This window comes from Amia ocellicauda, chromosome 11 (genome assembly GCF_036373705.1).
Source record: "Amia ocellicauda isolate fAmiCal2 chromosome 11, fAmiCal2.hap1, whole genome shotgun sequence".
NCBI lineage: Eukaryota > Metazoa > Chordata > Actinopteri > Amiiformes > Amiidae > Amia > Amia ocellicauda.
In genome coordinates, this window is record NC_089860.1 from 6764525 (window position 1) to 6789535 (window position 25011).

A 25011-nucleotide genomic window follows, 5' to 3' on the forward strand; every position below is an offset into this window, starting at 1 on the left:
TGAGTTCAATCGATTGTGCTGTAATTGCAAAGCGGGGCTGGCTGTGGCAGTGGGGAGTAACGACTAGTTTTGAGAATATTTCACAGAGTCCGTTTTGATCTGTGATACTTACTTTAAAGTCTCGTAAGTGCTGTATTATGTCCAAAAAGCATATGTAAAGAGTGCTGTAACCCCATACACACACGCACACACTCTATATATTGGTTAAGAAACACCACTTTGAACCTGGCATTCCACACAGTGGGGGTGTTATTTCTTATGTAGGTATTGATTTTTTTTTTTTTTATTATTATTATTATTTATTTAATTAATTATTATTTTCTTCCTGGTGTTAAATGGTAGAATGAAAAATGATAAAGCGATTTTAATTATGTGTAGTCTATTTGACTGAATTACTGGAATTAGTTTAAAATAAATGTATAAATTGAGAAAAAAATGTCTATATGTGTGTATGGGGTTACAGTACTCTTTTACATATGCTTTTTGGACATAATACAGCACTTACGAGACTTTTTAAATTAGTTGTCATGGGTCAAAACGGACTCTGAAATATTCTCAAAACTAGTCATCCCTCCCCACTGCCATAGCAGGCTTCACAATTTTAGCACCATCGATTTAACCCACCCTCCTGCGTGTGATTGGCTCAAAACTGGTGCCTCGTAAAGGTCAAAACCTGCCCCCTCAGGTGATTGACAAGCATTAAAAAGAAGTCTATTTGCCAAATGAAACTGAAAGATCACTTGGCAAACAGCGACATAAATTAATTAATTGACAAATTAATTTATGAATTGACAAATTAATTAAAAAATTATTTACTTAATTTTGACACTTATAATGCTCCATAAACCTCATCCCAACTCTAGCCCTGGCAACTCGCCATCATTGAGGGAACCATGAATTATACCAAGATATTCTGTACGAGACAGTCCCGGCCATCTGTCATGTTTAGATGCTCTATTGGGTTGAGATCTGGTGACTGTGGGGGCCAGTTTAGTACAGTGAACTCATTGTCATGTTCAAGAAACCAATTTGAAATGATTCGACCTTTGCGACATGGTGCATTATCCTGCTGGAAGTAGCCATCAGAGGATGGGTACATGGTGGTCATAAAGGGATGGACATGGTCAGAAACAATGCTCAGGTAGGCCGTGGCATTTAAACGATGCCCAATTGGCACTAAGCGGCCTAAAGTGTGCCAAGAAAACATCCCCCACACCATTACACCACCACCACCAGCCTGCACAGTGGTAACAAGGCATGATGGATCCATGTTCTCATTCTGTTTACGCCAAATTCTGACTCTACCATCTGAATGTCTCAACAGAAATCGAGACTCATCAGACCAGGCAACATTTTTCCAGTCTTCAACTGTCCAATTTTGGTGAGCTTGTGCAAATTGTAGCCTCTTTTTCTTATTTGTAGTGGAGATGAGTGGTACCCGGTGGGGTCTTCTGCTGTTGTAGCCCATCCGCCTCAAGGTTGTACGTGTTGTGGCTTCACAAATGCTTTGCTGCATACCTCGGTTGTAACGAGTGGTTATTTCAGTCAAAGTTGCTCTTCTATCAGCTTGAATCAGTCGGCCCATTCTCCTCTGACCTCTAGCATCAACAAGGCATTTTCGCCCACAGGACTGCCGCATACTGGATGTTTTTCCCTTTTCACACCATTCTTTGTAAACCCTAGAAATGGTTGTGCGTGAAAATCCCAGTAACTGAACAGATTGTGAAATACTCAGACCGGCCCGTCTGGCACCAACAACCATGCCACGCTCAAAATTGCTTAAATCAAATTTCTTTCCCATTCAGACATTCAGTTTGGAGTTCAGGAGATTGTCTTGACCAGGACCACACCCCTAAATGCATTGAAGCAACTGCCATGTGATTGGTTGTTTAGATAATTGCATTAATGAGAAATTGAACAGGTGTTCCTAATAATCCTTTAGGTGAGTGTATATGTGTGTGTGTGTGTATATATGTATGTATGTATGTATGTATATTGTGAAACCTGGTTACTTTATGGAACAATTATACAGAATCTACAGATGACACAAGCATGGAGAGATGTATGCTTGGAATAACAAGAGATTAAAATAATGGATCAGAGAACAAACTGAAATATGTGACATTGAAAGAGTGAAAATGTTAAAATGGCAATGGTCTGGACACAATGCAAGAAGAACAAATCAAAATTGGACAAAAGAATCTATTGAATGGATACCAAGAGATGAAAAGACCACATAAAAGATGGGAATTGAAGTGCAGTCTCAAAGTTTCAAAATCTTGAAGTTCCAAACTGCCGCATAGAAACCAATGACAAATCCTTACACTGCACGTTAAGACTCCACCAGCTGTAGGATATTTTATTTATTTAAAAGAAAAATATTTATGACTGTGGGATCAGGGCTTGACTTCACCATGTTAAAATTTGGAACACTACCCTCATCTTTCCACCCAGTGTATCTCTCTGTGAGTTTTGCCAATGCTACTTTTATTCATGTTTGCCCATCCCACCCCCTGATGGTTTTTGGTTTTGTGTTTTAGTTTTTTTTTTTTTCCTGTTTCACGGTTTGGAAAAATGTTGGTCTCTCTTGGTGGTTTTGCGACACGGTTATATTTCTAAAGCCCTGCTCTTGTTGACTGCTTCTGTCTCCAGGCTCTTCTGGAGGTCATATTTTATTAATGTTGAGTAATTGTGCCAGAGAGTTTCTTTTACAGTGCTCGGGCAGAATATGAGATTGTTCTCCATTTTGCTGGTCCATTTTTCACAGAAAGCATTTGAAATGATCCCTCCAGCAGTGCCTTTTTTCTATCTGTGATGTTATAAAATGTATTTTTATTTTTTGAAGTGTCTGTTTTCTACTTCAACCGAGTCAGTTTTACTTCTTTTATGACAAATGTCTAGTTTTCTTTTTCAATTGTATGTGTTGTCATATTCAACCTCTCCCACCTTCTGCCCCCCCCCTTTTTCCAATTTGAAAGTTGAATTTTTAGATGTGTAAAAGTAAATGGGATAAAGAGTGCGTTTTAGTGCCACACAACTTATTTGGATGGTGTTTCCTGGGAGGGCTATAGAATGATACTGAGTGGGGTGGTTGGTATTTAACACTGAACAAGAGCTGCAGCAGTTTATGTAGATTAGTCAGCACTGTGGGAAGAAAGGAGGGAAACTAATTAACCTGGAGAGAGGGGCCAGGTGATCGCTGAAAACTTGGTTGTATGAGGAATTGGAATTCCTATCCTGTCTCGCTTGGTGAATCCGCAGATAAATGCTGATAAATCCGTACAAACTCTTGCAGCTGTTCTTCAATTTTAAGCATCACTCGTCTCAGTTAGTGCCATTCTACATCCCTCCCAGGAAGAATTATTATATAGCTTTCTTGGCCTGTATAAGCCACCTACTCTAAATCATTCCAGTACACCTTATCTTCAAACGCATTCTTGGATACTCCGTGTACAGGTTTTCTCACTCAGGTTTAGGCTTGTGTTAAACATGCAGACATTAAAATCTATGGTCTTGGTTGATTTGAAGGAAATTAGAGGTCTTCTTTTCACTACTGTTTATTCCCTCCATGCCAGCAATGCAGTAAATACTTTGAAGAACTCAAGACTCTTTGTGTCAAAAGCAATAGGGCTTCAATTTAAGAACCTTTTTGTATCCCAAATCTCAGGAAAACGCTGCCATAACATCAAATTGCTGGGAAGCAACCATAATTGACTTGATGGAAATGGTAGGGAAATTATATTGATTGCCTTTAAGTACCAGTAAAGCTGAAAGTATGTGTGTTTGCAAGTTAGCTTTAAGATTCTGCCAGGTGTGTTTGGGGACCAGCTGTTTTTATCCAGATAAATAGGCCCAAAATGAATTGATGGAAGAAAGTAATGCAGTTTTCTTAAGGGGCTTGATAGCAAAATTTTGTGCTAACAAAGCCATTTAAAAGCCAGAGCTACAACATGTGGTTTCAAATTCAGTTGAGAATTCTGCCAACAGAGCTAAGGAATAATAATGCAACATCTTTCCTGTCTGACATTCTTCTTTATATAAAGAAGCAAGCAACCTTTTTACAAAGTATAGGTGAAGTGTATGTTTAAAAAGCCCCCCGCTTCTCTCTTTCATGGGAAAATTGCTCTGTGGTTAAGTTGTACATTATTTCTCGGTCTTTATTAATGTGACATCGTATTCCTGAGCATTTCCTTTAAAAATATATATATAAAATCATAAAAAAGCTTTTAAGTTAAAGGCAGACTTCAAGCATGGCCTTACTCTTCTCATAAAAATAACACTAATGTGTTGCCTAATGTGACTTGCAATATGGTAACAATGCGGCCCCTGCTTGGAAAGGAACTGGAGTGCTCTGGTTTCATGAGAAGAATCATGATGGGGAGAATGTGAAGTTCTGTGTTGTTCAGCTTGGATTTAAAGCACTTTAACACCGCCAGAGATTAAAAGTAAATGTATACTGCATGTCCCTGACTTTTAATGGAGCTGGGTGATGGACTTGTCAGAACTCAGTGAAGGCAGCGGCCAACAAGATTTATCAACTCAATTAGGATAAATTGATTTATTTTTACTGCAGTTGAAGAACTTGAGAGTTTTGAAGGGTGTAGAAAAGCAAAAAAAAAATTGAAACAATACAGTGATGTGACCAGAACACCTTCTGCACTCCATCTCAGAAATCAGCAGTCCCCTAAAATGCAATTAACTGGCACACACATTCAATTGGCTTTTGTTTTGGTAACTTTTTTGGCTTCTATCTACTGTATTAAAAATCAATATTTTATGAATTATAAATATTGACACCTGTAGAAACTGCTTTGGAGTGTGAAAAATATGCTGTTAAATGGAAATATGTTGTTTATAATGACGTGCAGCAATTTTATTTTATTTTGCTTAGTTTTCAAATTATATATTTTAATGGCTTTAGGAATAACTCTTGATCTTCATTAACCCCTCCACAAGCAATTCTCATTGACTTTGTGCTACATGTACCCAGTGGATCCCATGATGATCGGACAGAACCTTGTGTTCTTATTCCTGGAGATTGTGTCCCAGTGAAGTGTAGTTTTCCTGCATTTTGCATTCATGTTTCTAAAGTACTTGTGACATAAAATAAAAATTTGGAAAAATAAAAATCCCAGTTCCTTTTTTTTGCTTCAGCCTGTTCTGGTGATTGTAGTGGAGGAGCATCAGTCTTGATGCATTTTTCTGCTGTGCAGTGATACGATACAAATACACATCAAATGGAGACATCCTTTTCAATAATATCTGTACTGTGTCAAGATAGCTTATGAAAGAGGCTTAAAATACAGTCCTCAGGGAGAACCAAGGGACGGTAGGACAGGAAAATGTTTATTTCATCACATCACATTATCTGGAGACAAAAAGAAAAAGTTCTATAACTGAGTGGAATTTTGTGCATTCAAATTATTTAGCACAAACACTTCCTGTACTTTGTTCCTCTCATTGCAATAATCTTAATTAGTGCCACAGCCACAGATGCCTCGTTAAAAGCCTCCTTAATTATGGAGGTCTTCATTTCAAGTGTCTCAGGTTTTGTGCTTCTGATATCCTGTGTATGCACCACAAAAGCACAGCACTACAGTAGAGAGCTGCAAGAACTGTGAATTAAATGGCTTGTGCTATTCTAAGCTGATGTATTTATTGCAAAATTTTGCTGCTGATGCTTAACTGAGACCCTAAGGGTGTGCCAGACAATGCGAGGTTTTCAACAAGCTATCTCTACTGCCTTCTAGGTAGATATTCTTAAGGGCATACACATGAATTAAGCTTAAGACAAGTCAAAAAGCAGTACTGGATTTTGTCATTGTTTCTCGTACATTTCACACAGAAATAAATGAACAAGAATAATAATAAAGCTACTCCATTTACCTGTCTCTGACATTTGGGGAAAAAAAAAAAAAAAAAAAAAAAGGGAAGACAGTCCCATTTTGCTTTAATCTTTCACAAGATTTAAAACCTTGTGTGTTTTACGTTGGTCACATCTGATTTATTGCTCCAATCGCTGTGTGCACAACCTTGATTTAAAAATTAGTTGATTTTTAGTTTGGATGGTGGGGGTTGGTTTATTGGTCTTGATGTAAATAAGTTGGGGGTGATTTTAATATGAGCAATGTCCTTTCTCCCTCTTCCCCTCTCCCTGTCTCTCCCTCTATTCCTTTATGAAGTTGTATTAGGTTCAGCATTACAATTAGCCCCTGTATTTGACAGATGCGGACAAAGTCAAATTACAGGACTGAGAAATGTTGGTCTAACTGAGTGAAGTGACTGCCTATCTATCTATCAGAACATCTAAAGACCAGTCTTGAAGAGTACATGGTGCGACTGCCCAAGGTGAGGATCCTGCGCACCAAAAAGAGGGAGGGTCTGATCCGGACACGGCTGCTGGGAGCCTCCATGGCCAAGGGAGAAGTCATCACCTTCCTGGACTCGCATTGCGAGGCCAATGTCAACTGGTTGCCTCCTCTGCTAGGTCAGTGCGCTTGTGGATTAGAAAGGAAATGAAATGTTTAACCCAAAAACGTGGTAAATTTGTCCCTCTTTACAGCCCAAACCACCTCTTTCTTTTGCCCCTCCTCCTCCTACATATCAGGATTTCCTTTCAAAGCGCTTGTCAAGGTGTAGTTGTCCCTTTATCTATACCACACCTTTAGAGTGCCAGCCTCACTCACTGCTAACTCCCAGGAGATCTGAGAGGCTCCCAGGCTTTTATATTTTGTAAGTTGCCCTGGATAAGGGCATCTGCTAAGAAATAAATAATAATGAGAGATGACCAGAGAGATATTTATTCATTTTACAGTTATTGCTTTAATACTTAAAAACAATATATGGTTGCCAAGCTAACACAAATAAGTGATTTGCATGCTTTCTTTTTTTTTAAGCACAAAACATTAACATGGAAAGAATTCTTGATCTGTTCTTGTACATAATCTCCACATTCACTATGAATCCCATCTTATTATTCCGTTACCATTCTGCAATGTATTTATTTGAAAAGGTGTCACGAAAACACAAACGTGGTCAAGTATTCTGGAAGGCATAATCGTGATACATTTTTGTTTATTGCAATTCCTGTCACTTTTCAACTGAAAGGTCATATTGAAGTTGTGCTTATAGGCTGCAGAGTATTTTAGATAAATGTAGTTTATGCTTTTTGCATATTAATTTGGATAATTCAACACCATTTTTTTCACTCATTAAATTAAAAATTATAATTATGGTGTATGAGAGAGGGTACATGCAGGTTATAATATGAAACTCTTCTCAGATTGTGGAGAGGTCTGCTAACAAAAGCAGGGCAAATCCAATCTACATCCTTCTCCTGAGGGCTCCTGAGTGACAGTTGAGGTTAAGGCATATGGTATAGGGACTGCTGCTTTCAACCTGGGATCATTCACAGCCAACTCTGACTGGGATTCCACATGCCAGCTCCAGTTTCATTGGTTTGTAGCACAGCAGTGATCCTTGTAGCTTACCAAGTGCCTCAGAGTGTTATTATTGAGAGCGATGATAGTGAATGAATCCTCCCATGGTGCATTGGGCTCGCTTCAGTTTGTTCGCAGTGCAAGTTTTAGCACTGGAGTTGAAAAGTTGCGGGTGGCGTGGCAGGGCATGATTTTGAGGGATGTGTAGTGGTGAGTAAGCTAGGGTCCATTTACCAAATTGGCAAGTCTGAATTGGGAAGAGGAAAAACCAAAAAAAAAAAAAAAAAAAAACGACATTTTCAAAGAACAAAATGAATGAAAACTGATCCCTTCTGATAAAGCCCCTTCTCGCTGGTTTCAGATCGCATCGCCCAGAATCGCAAGACCATCGTGTGCCCAATGATTGACGTTATCGACCACGACAACTTTGGCTATGAAACGCAAGCAGGAGATGCCATGAGAGGAGCCTTCGACTGGGAGATGTACTACAAACGGATCCCCATCCCCCCCGAGATCCAGAGGGAAGATCCCAGCGAACCTTTCGAGTGAGTAACCGAAAGGAAGAGCACCCATCTGCTAAATTCTGCCCCTCTCCACCACCGCAGCTTCTTTATGCACTTGAGGTGTTTGTTGACGCTCGCTCCGAGGTCAATCCAACGGAGCCGAGGAGGACATTTGCAATTCTAATTAAGGTGAAAATTGCCAGTCAGAATATTCATGGACGATTAAACTAAATTCTAATTTCAGCAGAGCAGCTTAAGACTGCAAGATGTAAATCAGAAAGAGGGGGAAGAATCACTTTAAGAATAGAATAGCAACAGCAAAATATCCTTTCTGAAGGCATAAAATATTGCATGTATCTGTCATTCTCCTGTTCCCCAGGCTGAACTGAGTAGTTGTATATTGCCCAAACCAGTTGGAACTGCGTGTTAGACTTGATTTATTTTGTTCCTACAAGGCAGGTGTCCTCTACCATTTAATAGAATTTTCTGGAGCTGTGGTTCTTTTGATAAGATCGTTACTATCTGTAGGTACTCGGTGTTTAAATTAATTGGTACAGAATGGTACATATATTTTGATACCTGACAGCATGTTGACTATTGTTTTGGTCTCTCTCTCAAGGCATGTACTTTCTTTTCTTTTTTTATGTAACTCATCCTTAATTTAAATGTACTAGTTCAGTTGCCATGGCAATAGAGGCAAAAAATATTAGGCCTGCCTTTTCGATGGTCGTTTAATATGAAAAGGCATCACACAGGACAAGGTATCTCATTACAGTTCTCAGTCCATTTTAATAGTTTTTCATTGTTCTACAGACAAGGAAACCATGTGCACAGAGTTGTCTGTAATAAGACGTTATGTAAGGTAGCTTCATGCCATATATGATTATGAAGTCTTGCTCATTCTCAGCTTTGGAGTACATAATATGCAAGGTAAATTATTATATTGTTGCTTAACTGGTCATTTACTGTATTAATTTAGTTGTGCATCAATACTATAAATTAATAATTTATGATCTTTAAAAGTATTCCTAAAAATGTTATAAAAATAGTATTGATTTTTCCTCAAGATTCCAAAGTGTAGTTTGTATTACTCTAATGTGACAAATGTAATTTGAAAACCCCATTATAACAGACACTCCCCCTCTCTCATTTTGACTGCTTATTTGTCCTCTTGTTTAGTAAGGGCTATTCAAGTTCAGGTCTGACAAAGTGAAATGTGCATGCACCCAGTCGTGTGGACTGGCTCTCAAGATTTCCATGAAACTTGTCTCTGAAAATGGGCGAGGGGGTAGGAATGTGAGCCTTGTGAGAATTGGGAGAAAATGTTTGAGGAAAGAGAATCGATTTCAAGTGCCATCTCTTGGACTCAGATTTAGCAGGTTATATAAAGTACTTTTTATTTGCTCAGCTAATTAGTGTGCTTAACTAATTAGATCTATACAATTCTAATGTACAATATCTTGCATAATTTAATTACTACACAATTGTTCTTGGGACTTATGAACATCTACCAGTATGCATTTATTTCCCAAATTGATTATTCTCCTTCTATAATAAACTGTTCACTTCTTACAAACAGTCCATAAATAAAGCAATAAAACTGCAGCTGTGAATGCACAATAAAATATTTGCAAGTTTATAAGCTTTGATTTATTCAGGGCATTACATTTGTTTTATGTCTCCTGTTGGTAACAATCAAGTGAGCTTTACTTAATACAGTTCTTGAATTATGAGAGTTGCTCATCCAAAATTCTTTTGTTATAACATTAATTTTATTTCATTTTGTGCCTTTACAAGCAAGCAGTCTCAACGTGCTTTTACAAGAGAAGAACCAACACAATTAACAGTAGAGATACAGAGAGAAAGTAAAAATAAGGAACTAATTAAGAATTACTTTTTTATTTTTTAAGGTTTTACGCTAGATTGAAAAGCATTCAAGGGAACAGAATCCTTGATTTCTAGTGTAATGGTGTTCAAGAGTTTACGGGCATAACCGGGAATAGCCCTGTCACCTATTATGTGAAGGCGAGTTGCAGGCATATAGCAGTCTGGGATCAGTGGAGTGAAGGTTACGCGTGGGGGTGTAGAGAGAGAAAAGATCAGTTGGGTGAAGTGGAGTCAGTCCATGCAGAGCCTTCTATGTCGGTAGAAGAATTTTAAAATCAATGCAGATTTGAAAATAAATGCAAAAACTTTGTTTATTTATAAAGTACAGTGCATCCGGAAAGTATTCACAGCGCTTCACTTTTTCCACATTTTGTTATGTTACAGCCTTATTCCAAAATGGATTAAATTCATTATTTTCCTCAAAATTCTACAAACAATACCCCATAATGACAACGTGAAAGAAGTTTGTTTGAAATCTTTGCAAATTTAAAAAAATAAAAAACAAAAGCACATGTACATAAGTATTCACAGCCTTGGCTCAATACTTTGTTGAAGCACCTTTGGCACCAATCACAGCCTCAAGTCTTTTTGAGTATGATGCAGAACAATTCCTTGGATTTCATGGCTTGGTTTGTGCTCTGACATACAATGTTAACTGTGGGACCTTATATAGACAGGTGTGCCTTTCCAAATCATGTCCAATCAACTGAAATTACCACAGGTGGACTCCAATCAACATGTAGAAACATCTCAAGGATGATCAGTGGAAACAGGATGCACCTGAACTCAATTTTGAGTGTACATGTACATGTGCTTTTTTTTGTTTCTTTCACGTTGTCATTATGGGGTATTGTTTGTAGAATTTTGAGGAAAATAATGAATTGAATCCATTTTGGAATAAGGCTGTAACATAACAAAATGTGGAAAAAGTGAAGCACTGTGAATACTTTCCGGATGCACTGTACTTTATAAATAAACAAAGTTTTTGCATTTATTTTCAAATCTGCATTGATTTTAAAATTCTTCTACCGACATAGAAGGCTCTGCATGGACTGACTCCACTTCACCCAACTGATCTTTTATCTCTCTACACCCCCACGCGTAACCTTCACTCCACTGATCCCAGACTGCTATATGCCTGCAACTCGCCTTCACATAATAGGTGACAGGGCTATTCCCGGTTATGCCCGTAAACTCTTGAACACCATTACACTAGAAATCAAGGATTCTGTTCCCTTGAATGCTTTTCAATCTAGCGTAAAACCTTAAAAAATACAAAAGTAATTCTTAATTAGTTCCTTATTTTTACTTTCTCTCTGTATCTCTACTGTTAATTGTGTTGGTTCTTCTCTTGTAAAAGCACGTTGAGACTGCTTGCTTGTAAAGGCACAAAATGAAATAAAATTAATGTTATAACAAAAGAATTTTGGATGAGCAACTCTCATAATTCAAGAACTGTATTAAGTAAAGCTCACTTGATTGTTACCAACAGGAGACATAAAACAAATGTAATGCCCTGAATAAATCAAAGCTTATAAACTTGCAAATATTTTATTGTGCATTCACAGCTGCAGTTTTATTGCTTTATTTATGGACTGTTTGTAAGAAGTGAACAGTTTATTATAGAAGGAGAATAATCAATTTGGGAAATAAATGCATACTGGTAGATGTTCATAAGTCCCAAGAACAATTGTGTAGTAATTAAATTATGCAAGATATTGTACATTAGAATTGTATAGATCTAATTAGTTAAGCACACTAATTAGCTGAGCAAATAAAAAGTACTTTATATAACCTGCTAAATCTGAGTCCAAGAGATGGCACTTGAAATCGATTCTCTTTCCTCAAACATTTTCTCCCAATTCTCACAAGGCTCACATTCCTACCCCCTCGCCCATTTTCAGAGACAAGTTTCATGGAAATCTTGAGAGCCAGTCCACACGACTGGGTGCATGCACATTTCACTTTGTCAGACCTGAACTTGAATAGCCCTTACTAAACAAGAGGACAAATAAGCAGTCAAAATGAGAGAGGGGGAGTGTCTGTTATAATGGGGTTTTCAAATTACATTTGTCACATTAGAGTAATACAAACTACACTTTGGAATCTTGAGGAAAAATCAATACTATTTTTATAACATTTTTAGGAATACTTTTAAAGATCATAAATTATTAATTTATAGTATTGATGCACAACTAAATTAATACAGTAAATGACCAGTTAAGCAACAATATAATAATTTACCTTGCATATTATGTACTCCAAAGCTGAGAATGAGCAAGACTTCATAATCATATATGGCATGAAGCTACCTTACATAACGTCTTATTACAGACAACTCTGTGCACATGGTTTCCTTGTCTGTAGAACAATGAAAAACTATTAAAATGGACTGAGAACTGTAATGAGATACCTTGTCCTGTGTGATGCCTTTTCATATTAAACGACCATCGAAAAGGCAGGCCTAATATTAATATCAAAACGGACAGATTGTTTTTTATTTGTTTTATTAATTGAGACTGCATTTTATTAATCTGCCTGGTATATTTCATATACTTTCTAGTAACTCAAAGTTGTGGAGGTGCATGTCGTTAAACCCGTGGAGGTATACAAACAATTCAGGACAAGACAATACAATCCAGCACTTGAAATAGCACCTCTTATGCAGAGAATCCCACATCCCCCAAACCACACAGTAGAAACCACTGACCATCAGTCCAGAAGCAAAATGACACATTTCCCAATTTGGTTTAACACTTTAAATTGAATCGGCATGCCTAATATAAAACAGAACAGAATTCCATTAGCAGAGTAAGCAGGAACTAACCCTCACGATTACACTTGCATAAAGGCCCAATTATATCGTTACATGCTTTTAAAGCCAAGAGAGTTTTTTAAATCTATTGAGAACCAGTGAAGTGAGGCCAGCACAGAAGTTCCACAGTCTCTGATCTTTCTGTATAACCTTCAGGCAGTTCTGATTTGATCAGATATTTCTGTGTTTTGTGCCTCTTATTTTTGTTGTGTCATTAGGTCGCCTGTCATGGCTGGAGGACTCTTTGCTGTGGAGAAGAAGTGGTTCTGGGAGTTGGGCGGCTATGACACTGGTCTGGAAATCTGGGGTGGAGAACAGTATGAAATCTCCTTTAAGGTAGGGCATCCCACCCAGAAAACAGTACAAAAGATAATGCTATGCCCAATCTCTCTGGGATAAGCTCTAGGAGAGAGTCTGGTTGTGCTTTTTTGGCTTTCCTGCAATTGTGTGTATAGACAAATTAAGACAGTTGCATGATTCATGTAAAAGTAAACATTTCAGAGCCTGTACTTTTTTATTCATCCTGCTTGTATATACAGCATACACCTTTCACCTTTGAAATAGATTTGGATACAGCTATCAGTCTGGCAATGTGGGGTGGTGAGGGAGTATGAAATCACCTTATCTTTCATTTGTGCCTGGAAAACAGTTCGGTGTAGTCTTGTACCCTTGGTCTCATTCTTCACTCAACTCAGGGCCTTCATTAAATATTGTTTCTAAGCAGCCGTGTCTAGAAAGTTTCATTATTTGTGTTCCGCCACTTAAGAAAAATGGGGAAACCGTACCAGGTCAGTGCCAAATTTCTTTATCTAGTTTAGTTCAATATTTAAATGATAATGAAAAATTAAGCTGCAGTAGAGGGCATACAATTCTGCTTCACAGAGGCCACCAATCAAGCAATAATTTTCAGTAACACTGATTTACAGTTTCACATTAAGCGGGTAATAGCTGTTCGGGTTATAAGGTCCTGACATCCTCTCAATTCGAAGTAGGAAATCTCTTCACAAGCAACCTAAATATAGGTTTGTGGCATTTCACATAATTGCAAATTATGCAATTCCCTTAATTAAAAGTGAGTATTCCACATTTAATCTCGTGAAAAATGTGTGATTATCAGTAAGACATGAGTAATTTCTGCTCTTATATTTGAGGAAGACTTTTTTTTTTTTTCACCCATCATAAAATCTCCTCATGATTTTAATTAAGCCAGAATAAAAGCCACCTATCAAAAGCGCTTTAAAATTATTACAGAACCCTAACCACAAAACTTCATCATTAAACTCATTCCATTCAGCATAAATAGAGGTTTTCAATATATTATTAAATGTACTGAGCAGCAGTTCTGTAGACATAAGTGTAATGCAGTGCTTTTGTTTTGGTCTGAGCGTCCAACAAGTTGGCGTTAAGCAGCTTTGCTGTCTCATTAAGATGAAAGATTTGGCTTTGACGCCAGGTGATAAGTGTATTGTCGATTGCTCTCACTGTAAACGACAGCAAAAGCCAATAATAATAAAAAAAAAAACCTTATACAGACCTTATTTCTTTACATAATAAAATGCAGCCCTTTTCCTGATAATCGCCCTGACACATTACATTTGTCTGAAGTGGGGAAATCTGAGAAGGACACCGCATTTACACGCAGAAAAAAATGTATCTGTAGATGCAAACACCAAGGCCTGCTATGTTACTTTTACCAACCCCAAACATAGTAGAATTGACCACTTTTCCCATGCAATATATCACCCCTCTGTATCGGTTTTTGTTACTGCAAGCTGTGCATAGTAGCCCAAAGCTAAACCCCATATTGATATGCTACAGTGTGCTTAGTTTTATGCTTGAGGTTTTATCTGGTTCAAGCTGATTACTGTAATCAGTTGTGTGTGTCAGTCACTGAATGGAAACAATCAGGAGGAGAAGGCACAAAGCCTGTTGTCAGCATCCACAGAAATGTGTGTGATATCAGACACTCGCTCAAAATAAAAAGCTAGCTGTCTTTATGTTCACCCCTGATGTTGCCTGACCTACTTGATTTGTTATCTATCCCTAATTAATGGATGTTTTCCTTTATTGCACACATGAAGAGTAAGCATACCGGCTGGGTAGTAGAGAGTGTATGTTGCAGTCTCTCCATTCCCTCCTACTTTGTTGCTCACAGTGAGGTGATCCTCATTTACAGTTCAGTCACACCGGTGTTATAGTTGAGCTACAGGCACTCTCCTAATCTTTCTTGACAGTGAACTTCTCACAGTGAAGCCTGTAATCATGGGTGCAAGTCATCTGTTTGTTGGTTTCTGTTTGTTCCACCTTCCGATTATTATTATTTATTTTTTTAAATTGTGGCAGTAAATGTGTTTTTTTCTTTAACTAAATTCCTACCCAATTCTCACACAAAAGCAGTGATAAAAGATGGTGGTCTATTGTTTCCTGTAAAACAGTGCCTTTGTTCTAGTCTTACACTTTGAAAAAGCACTTGCTGAAAAGTCAGTCGTAACAATGAAGATTAGACAAATATATAATTTAAAACTAATTTAAACTGTTGATTCAGTAGCTTTCATTCATGTTTGGTTATAATTGTTGTAACAACAAGTCTTGGGATCATTAGCTTTTTATTAAAATATAACCACAGAAACATGTAGAATTGCCTTGCTAAATGACATAATGACCGCTTTATTTAATGTTTTGCTTTAATGTGTAATTTAAATTGATAAATAAAATAAGTAAATAAACTGGTTGTTTATAGAAAAACCTCTTGCGCATGCCAATAAATTAAGGTGACATTTTAAGCATTTAAGCTTTTTGTCCAGCAACCCCCCTCCCCTGCCCAGCAAACACAACAAATAATGATACAGACTTCCAGATCGCTTAATCCAGTTTTATAAGTGAATTTAAATATGTTTCGGGGTAGGCGTGTGGCACGTTGAGGTTTCGGCTAGTGCCTGTGCTGTACAAGATTGTCGGGGTAAAATACATCTGCTAGCCCTAATTTGAAGTTCAGGCTTTACTGGTTTCCTGAAGTAATGCTCTACAGCTGCCTGTGGGGAAGAAAAACACAACATGTTTATTTGGTTTGCCTAGATAAGTTGCTTGTGATTCACTTTGCATGTTGGTAAGCACTCATTTATGTGATTCCAGTGTGCACTGCCGCAACCTGCTTTTCATCCCAAAACCTCCATGTTTAGTAACACTACACTTGTCTGCATTTTATATATTCCTCTGTTTGACATTTGAAATTATGAACTGAGTAGGCCTTTCAAAGCGTACCACAGCCCCACGGTGAAATAAACTGATTTTTCTTTCAACCAAGCAGCAAGTACCTTAATTGGTCTGACTAGGTGATTAGCTGGAGTTAAGACTTCTTATGCACACTGAGAGAGAGAGAGAGAACATTTCAATTTTCCATGTGGGTTATAACCATGTCATATATGTCCGATTTGATACAATAAGTAGATGAAGTAAAGTCATTCACCACACCAGTTTTAAACAAATACTAAAAGGCACTGCGCAGTGCAAGACCCCTGCGATAAATCCTCTTCATTGCAATGCCTTGATTGACTCGCTCAAGGAGGTTTCCAGACTGCAAACCCGCCTGGTTGTCGGGCAGCTCAATTTTGAATTGGAGCACAATTCACAATTCACTGATTACAATATGCTAATCTTCCAGTGCATCCAAAGTCCCTTGTTTGATCCCCACAGCAATGTCCTTTTCAAGCTTTTTCATTAAGATAAGACCACAGTACACAGCGTTGCCTGAGTGCGATGTGTAAAAATGGCTCTGAAAAAGCCAAGCTGCCTACCATACTGAACTGCCTGGGAGCTAATTCCTTTTTATTTATTTATTTATTTTGTTTATTTATTTTACATCTACCCCCCCCAAGTGCAATAACCCAGTATCTCCTGCTGTAGTAGTGTCTGGATTACCCAGTGCTGGAAGATGCATTAATACGGGCAGGCTATGATGTATTTTTCATATGTTGTTGGTCTTTCTATGAACGCTTACATTACCCAACAGGCCCTGATCCACTTTAAATATTTATATTGCATGAAAATATGTACATACAATATTTGGCAATAGTATATGCTGCAAGTTGTGTGTTTTACTGTTGTCATTGTTGTAATTATTGTTATTAATAATAATATTATCTAAACCCGTTTCCAGTAGCATTGCAGAACACAGGATCACTGCTGAGGAACTTAATGAATGCGTGATTGACTTGGCAGATTTTTAAGGCTTTGACACAAAGAAGCTCTCCAGTACATTGCTTGCATGCTTGATTTGACTTATTCAGTGTGCGTGTGGGAGAGCACCATCCATTTACCAGGCCTGACAGAGAACAAAATGCCTGGGTCTTTATATATATATATATGTGTGTGTGTGTGTGTATATATGTATGTGTGTGTGTGTGACAATGCTTAAATGGTTTCCAGGTCAGCCCTGTTCCTCATCTCCGAAAACCACAGCTGAAGTATTGAATGTATCCCCTCCCTATACCATTCACTTTTACTATTGTCCAATCCATGGGGAACAGGGCTGACCTGGAAACCATTTGAGCAGTGTCATTTCTCTGGCTGCTCCCACGTAAAATAAACATCTTACCCCAGTTACCACAAAACCAAATTAGTTTTTAGGGGGGCAGGAGGAGTACACCACAGCATTCGTGTGTAGCCGACTCCTTCACTGTATCTGTGACTTCTACTTGGCGGGAGAACCAACAAGCTATAGTCTACTACTCCATGTATACGTGAGCTCCCGTGTTTATCCCGACATCCACAACCTCCTGCTTCTGAAAGGGTGACATGCACTTATGAAATCCAACCCCTTTCAACTGTAAAATCCTGCACACTTTGTCAAAATGGGTGATGTGTTGCTCGTCCACTGTAATGGGTCACACTTCAGGAAGGTAAGGCAAGGCAGCAGTAAAAAGTAAAGTGCCTATAGCAGCGCACAAACCATTTGAGCTGCCCAGTTCAAACTTAAAAGACGCTTGGAATTGTGTTATGCAGGAGTTTTTTTGAAGAATAGCACTTAGACACAGGGGAAATAATAATAATGGTGGATGTCATAGATAGCCCCACTACATTTTTATTACACTCTGTGTAAAACACTGTGCATCTGTAATAACTCGGCCGTCCCCTTCTGGACAATATGGCAATCAACTTTGAAAGCACTTTTTAACACATATGTACCTGACCCCACCTTCATCCTGCCTATTATTGCCCCTTATTATATCTGTAATTATTATTGCACTATAAATGCACTTGGCTGTAGATGTATCTTTGTGATATGTAGCTACGCCCGTCTGGACTGCACTGATGTAACTCTCGCTGTATTTCCTGAACTGCCCCTTTTTACTGACCCTAAACAGAATCATGTGTTGTATTTTGGACTTGATCTCAGTTCCCTTTCCTCAGATTATATTTATTTGTTTCCTCTAAAGCTGTATATTTAATGAAATGTCACATAACAGGGCTTACTTAAAGATAGTGTTTTATAGGAATGTAATAACAGTGTGTCTTTCCCATGGAAAGTGTTAAGCTTCTGTCCTCTCAGTGGTGATTTTTCCTTTTATACCAGTTCCTCATACTTTTATGAGCAACACACTTGTTCTTTCATGCATTCTTAGCTTTGGCAGAGTCTCATGTAAAACCATTTTGTAGCAGATGTATAATTTTCACACGTGTATGTATTTGTGCATATCTCATTAAAGCCCAGCCTAGCCCTGTGATAATGTAGTGGTTTTCCCTTGCATTGCTGATGTAATGTGATGTGCCGTTTCTGCACTTGTGTGGCTACGAGATCTGATTTATAATGTATTTATGTTCTGCAGGTATGGATGTGTGGAGGACGTATGGAAGATATTCCTTGCTCCAGAGTGGGACACATATACAGGAAATATGTTCCCTACAAGGTCCCTGGTGGGGTGAGCCTGGCACGGGTGAGTGCAATATTTATGTTTGTCCCACAAGCCCATTAAGTGCACGGCATTAATGCACATTCAGTAAACCTGACTAGTAGGATGAAGGTTTTTCTTTTGTGGATTTGCAAGTGATAATCGAATGCAGGCTATGGGGATTCTTATATGGAAGAACCCTGTTGTGTGTCTGTGATTTGCAAAAGAGAAAAAAAAAGGTTATCCCAATGCAAAGTGTGTTATTAAACACTGGGATGTGAAAGTAGTTAGATGCTCTTGTCAAATGTATTTCCAAATACACATTGCTGGCCGCCCACAGCTCATACTCCAACCGGGGTATCTGACATCAGATGGCAAGGAGTCTGCACATGTTGTGGGGGCTTCCCTAAAAAAAGCAGTATTAAGAACATAATGAAAGATTCAAATGAGCCTGGACTGTTCAGACACATTTTTCTTTAGTAGCTAATCAATGCCAGAATGTCATCCAAGCTGCCTCTTGAACGATGCCACGGATTTGGCTAGATGACTTGTTCCAGGCCCCCGCAACTCTTGGTGTGAAGTATGATCTGTTTTCAGCCTTCTGAAAACAGCATCCTAATCTCCATTTTTTGAAGTAGTCCTTGGGGTTGATCTCCTTCAGCCCATTCAGGATTTGGAATCCCCGACTCCAGTCCCCATTGTCTGTGATCACCTCCGTTCATGACCACAGAGATTCTGTTCCTTTAACCAGTCTGCCCGAAACAATCCCTTGATACTAGGGATTTGTATTTGCTCTTAATTGAACACACATCGTCGTACTGCATGTAGTTTGGTGGCCTAAATTCCACTCTATTTTGTAGTAATGCATTTTATGTATAAAAATAACAATAACATATATGCCTTTGGAGTAACCTTTGACCTCTTCTACAAGACCAAATAAATTACAAAAGTAATGCATTGGTACAAAGTGTAAAGTGCATTGAGGTTTCAGTGCCCTGTGATAATTGGGTCATTCTTGCTGTGATAAGCTCAGGGAGGAGGGCTAAAACTGTAAATATGAAATCTTTCTTCTGGAAGAGCACACTAAGTTCCCATATACCAGAAACACATTGCATGGGATAAGAGCGTCTTAAACAGCACTGAGGTAGACTTCAACCTTTGCTTTTAAAAAGATGACCTAAATATCTATGGTAAAACACAGCCAAATCTATTACCATTTGTCTGAATCCTGCTGCTGCTCACTAAGAGTTTGGGTTTTGACATTGAATGTTTGAACACTATGAATTTTCAATGGTGCTGCAACTATGTGGTAGGTTGGCCACCCCAAAATGTAATAAGCAAAGGGGGTGGTTTCATGCATTTTGTTATCATGCAGACTTTTCTGCTAGATCTTTCTAAGTAGTCAACGTGTGACTTCTTAAACAAATGCAGCTACCAAGATTAGCAAAAGTCCAGATCGTTCGGGAAGGCCTCGTGGGTCTTTTATTTTATTTTTTATTTTTTTGCTTTCTTGTGAGTTCAATCAATCAAGCTATAGTCTGTAGCTGTACATTGTGATTAAGAGCTTGCAAATTGGCAAGTACACTTCGAATGAAAAGCCGATGCATGTATTTTGTCATGCGTGTGCCAGTGTGAGAGGGTTTGTGTGTCTTGCGTATCTTTTCTTTCCCATCAAGTTTCTATTTTCTACACTCTGTGCAGCCATCAGTGTATTGATTTGTTCATTTAAAAGCAGACCAGATAAGTGACCTTGATTAGTAATTCACTGTATTGATCTGTCATTAGTACAAATCTTCACTCCTGTGTAAGTTGTATAAATTGTTCTTTCGATCCCTGCCTACTAATTTGAGATCTTCATGCATTGACTATTATCCTCATTTCAGAAGCGCAGACTGCCACGAAGTGTTAAAATTGCAGTTATCACATTTTACACGTTTTCGTCTCTTTTTCTGTTTGACAGAATTGCCAAATAAGGTTGTTTTAATGGGTACTTGCTTTATTGTAAAACAAATCACAGCTCAGGGCCACTTTGAACAGCTTATCGGTTACATTTTTGACTTGGAACCAAGGCAGAGGTATTTCAATCTTGTCCGCATACAATGTATTACATTTCATGAAATCAATGCCTATTCTCCCATATTGCCCAGATTTCTTCAAAGCATATACTTCAGCCCAGCATTGATTTTTAGATTTTAATCAATGGTTCCAATTTAAACTGATTCATTTTGTCATTTTCTTTGATTCATAAGGGGGCGGGCTGGGTGCATTGTTTCAATGTGTGTTTAAGGATAGCCAATGAAAGCTTTCAAATTGCTTTAACAGCAGATCTTTTTGACAGCAGAAGTCAAAATGTGTCGTCTTGCAGTTAAATTCAGAATGAAACTGTCCACTCTTATATTCTAGGCCATACTATATTCTATTGGAGAGGAAACTTTACTTTAAAATATGTATTACCCTTGAAGATTGAATTATATAGCAACTATAGCCATATCATTGGTTTTAATGTTTTATGCTTTGTGTGTTGAGATTTCAACATTAAGCAACACTTGTTCTGACCCTGTCAATCAAGACTTCAGTATAGACAGACAGACTTTCGAATCTGGGCTATTTCTCTTCTAGTATGCATGTATTAAAATTGTTTTGCCTAACAAAAAGCAAAATGGCAAAAAGATCTTTGGTGCTAATCTATGTGGGCTGATACAGACACCAAGTGGAAATGAAGTGCAGGTGCATTTAAGGACTTAAAAAAGCAAGTGCTTCTTTACACTCGAGTCTCTAGAGCACTGCCCTGCTGTGTAGTTAAAGCTTCTTCAAGTATAGCCAGGGTTGGTGGGTAGAAGTCAGCTGGGCAATCCTAAGCGCTCCAGCGGCTGACTGTGGCTTCTCTGGTCACCGCCGGTGCTTCATGTCGGCCTGATGGGTGTCATAGCAGCGCTGTGGAAATTCTGCATTTGCAGTGGGGAAAAATTGTGCCTGGCTTTTGATGGCGGAAGACATCCGTTTGGTCCCATCCCTGCTGATGATGAAGTTGTAGTATTGAGCCGTGTTGAGGAACTAGTGATTTTGCAAAAGATTTAATTATATTAAAAAAAAAAAAAAAAAAAATACTAAATGGGATATGTGGGCCAAATTTGCTTCCTGTCCCTTGTGCTTAAGCTCAGCAAAGGTTCCAATTAACAGGAAGCCATTCCAGTTATCTTGAAGAATCCCTTCAACAATGCAGATTGATCTTTATATATGGTTTGTGAATGCACTTCGCCTTGCTCACAGCCCCAGGCCCTCGTTTCACAGTTGACCTTGACATGACCCTTGGCGACAACACTCAGAAATATCCTCTTGTTTGTTTCTCCTCCACTGGCTCTCAAACAGAACCTGAAGCGGGTGGCAGAGGTGTGGATGGACGAATACGCCGAGTACATCTACCAGCGCCGGCCCGAGTACAGGCACCTGTCTGCCGGAGACATGACCGCCCAGAAGGAACTGAGGAACAACCTGAACTGCAAGAATTTCAAGTGGTTCATGACAGAGGTGGCCTGGGACCTCCCCAAACACTATCCTCCCGTGGAACCTCCTGCCGCTGCTTGGGGAGAGGTACTGTGCATTGTGCCATCTCCCTTGTTTGGTTGTTACTCCCCACACATACACTGCAATTATCACCATAGACAGTCAAGTGTTACACTTTCTTTCAAGGGCATTGATTGACTGCAATGATCAAGTAAATCTAGTCAAAACAAATTTCAGAAAAGAAAAAGCACTTAAGGATGAATTAACAAATCAAAATGATGAGTGGAGGGTGGATTATAACTTATAATATAGGGAGTTACCAAAGAAACCTGTTCCACACTTTCTACTTACCTTAAAAAAAATAAAAAAAATAAAAGAAGAAGGAAATTCAGATAAGAAAATGTCATTTGTAAAGGAAACGTGACCTCAAAGAGTCATGTTAAGACTACCTATAGCAAGGCTGACTCTTGGTCTGGGTTTTATTAAGAGACTTAATTCATTTTTAGATTTTTCCAAAGTCATTAGATAGCTCAGTGTTTAAGAAGGCCCACCTCAATTAGATTTTCCCCTTCAATGCAACAGTTTGTTAGGAAAGGTTAATGCATCTCAATAAGCAAAATGAACTCCAGCAGCTCGAAAAAGACCTGGAATTAATAAGGCTCTTATTGCAGCTGTGGTAAATAGAAGCATTCTTTTTGGTAAGTGACACATTCGCATCAAATTTATTTTACTTCACTGAGCACTAATCTAAATTTAAATAAGCATGTCTGGAATCTGAACTTGAAAGGTCTATTATGCTCTTTTTTGTTTTTATTTTTTGGCATTCCGTTTTTTAAAACGTTTCAGTGTTCCTAAGACATTTTCGTGTAGCAATGTTAAACCTGCAATTGTATGTCATACAGCACACTAACAAAATATGATCTGGGCATTATATCTTTATTGCATGGATATTCAAGTTAACTATTCATACAAAATATGAAATATAATGTTTTGCCTTTCCTTAAAATCAAAACCAGGAAATGTACAAGAGACACCCTTCACATGGTCTACAGCCATCTCCCAGAATATATCCATATAGAGATACTGGGCTAATGCAACCCTCTTCACGGGCATGTCTGTGTGTGTTTGTGTGGCAGCTGCGCAATGTGGGCAGTGGGATGTGCGTGGAGAGCAAGCACAGCGCCTCCGGCTCCCCAGTACGCATGGAGACCTGCCTGAAGGGACGAGGGGAGGCAGGCTGGAGTCATGGCCAGGTAGGGGGCAGCGTTAACATGGAACGCACCTGTTTGGTTTAGGTTGTGTTCTGCATTGGCATACAAATAAATGTGACTTTCATTACATAAGAACATAAAGGTTATAGGCTGGCCTGTCTTGCAGTTCCCCCAAAGTCTCACCCAAACATTTCTTGAAGGATCCAACAAAACCATCATCAGCACCATGTCCATTCTATATGTGTGGTTAAAAATGAACATGCAAATTAGACACTCAACACCTAATACACTAGGGCTCTCCAGAGAACATTCAACATTTCTCTTTAGTAGTTAATTCAAACCTGTTAAATAACTGTCCTACACAAAGGCTAGAGACTCCTGCAGTTTAACACAATGTGAGAAAATGTGTGGTCTGGTGAAGTAATGGTTTCCCCTTTGACAAAGTCTGTGTAGTAATGAAATGTAAAGCATTAGCGAACCACTCAAAAGACTCCTCTCTCTCCAGATATGTATGCAGTGGTTTCAACACCATAATAATTCAGGAGAGAACAAATCACACATTTTATGAAAGTTATTATATTTAATTAGAAAAACTCCCCAGTTGTTCCCTCTCCAGGTCAAAGTTGTCAGCGGGGGGCTTCAACAAACAAGTGAAAGTGTTGGTAATTATCAAAATATAGCAAGGCTGTTAAGCTGAGTTTCTACATGACATCGATTAACATTTCATAAAGGAAGCTCTGAAAAATATATATATATATTTTTTTTTGTCCACAAATTTGATCTCCACCAGATCATAAGTAGTTTTAATTGGTTTTTTAAAAAAAAGGTTTTGAAAACTGCATTTTGAAGCACTGACAACTCAGTTCATTGATAATTATGTTGCAGATTAATCTTAAAGCCGTCAAGGGAAAAAAATGTATATTAAGAAAACAAAAAGGATTGACTGCATCTATAAAGCTGTCAGTAGATGAAGCTGGATACTGCATTAAAACCAGCTTTAAAATAAGTTGCCAATCCTGAAACACTCGGCAACCAATTCCCTACTCAAAGTGGAATATGTGACCATTTGTATGGAAAGATGAATAGATACAGCAATCAAACAAGAGATGCACAACAGTTTCTGCATTTGCTGAAGGTGCATCAACTGAGACAGTGGTAACCAAAAGAAACCCCTCCTTCTGCATCTGTGACTTGCAGGTCTTCACGTTTGGCTGGAGGGAAGACATACGAGTTGGAGACCCCCTGCATACTAAAAAAGTATGTTTCGATGCCATTTCCCACAACAGCCCTGTTACTCTATACGACTGTCACGGGATGAAAGGGAACCAGCTATGGAGATACAGGAAGGTAAGGGCTATTGCTGTTGTTGTATTCCAGTTGCTGTCTGTAAATACAAAGAGGTCTGCATCTAGACCAATTTAGTTTTCCCTTGGTTGCATTCCTGTTTATGCACTTTTAAAAAGCAACATCATCGTGAGGTGGGGGGGGGTTGTAAAATTGTTAGTTTGCGTTCCCTTCTTTAAAGGCACTTTTTATTCCTGTGATGATAAAACCTAGTGTAATCTCAGACAACAGAATAATCTAGGATTTTTTTTTCCATTGGTTAATTATAAGTTGTTATTTTTTTTATATATATGTTTACAAATGGAATCAAACACTGTTCTGAATTTCCCCTGGCTGGGTTTCTTTGGTCTCTCATTAGTCAGAATTGTTATAAAGCTGACATTTCCACATGGCACATACAGCAAAAGCTCGTTGTAGCAT

The 25011-nt window shown here is 38.4% G+C and overlaps 1 protein-coding gene across 1 annotated transcript in view; it reads left to right on the forward strand.

Annotated features, from left to right (window-relative positions):
* The window catches only part of galnt10 (UDP-N-acetyl-alpha-D-galactosamine:polypeptide N-acetylgalactosaminyltransferase 10 (GalNAc-T10)), a 97057-nt gene that overhangs the window by 65389 nt on the left and 6657 nt on the right, over positions 1–25011 (forward strand). Inside the window, exons 5-11 of the mRNA XM_066716471.1 lie at positions 6302–6487; positions 7801–7984; positions 12863–12980; positions 18470–18577; positions 21902–22123; positions 23173–23289; positions 24445–24594. Coding sequence (XP_066572568.1) covers positions 6302–6487; positions 7801–7984; positions 12863–12980; positions 18470–18577; positions 21902–22123; positions 23173–23289; positions 24445–24594 — 1085 coding nt within the window. The remainder of the gene's footprint in view (positions 1–6301; positions 6488–7800; positions 7985–12862; positions 12981–18469; positions 18578–21901; positions 22124–23172; positions 23290–24444; positions 24595–25011) is intronic.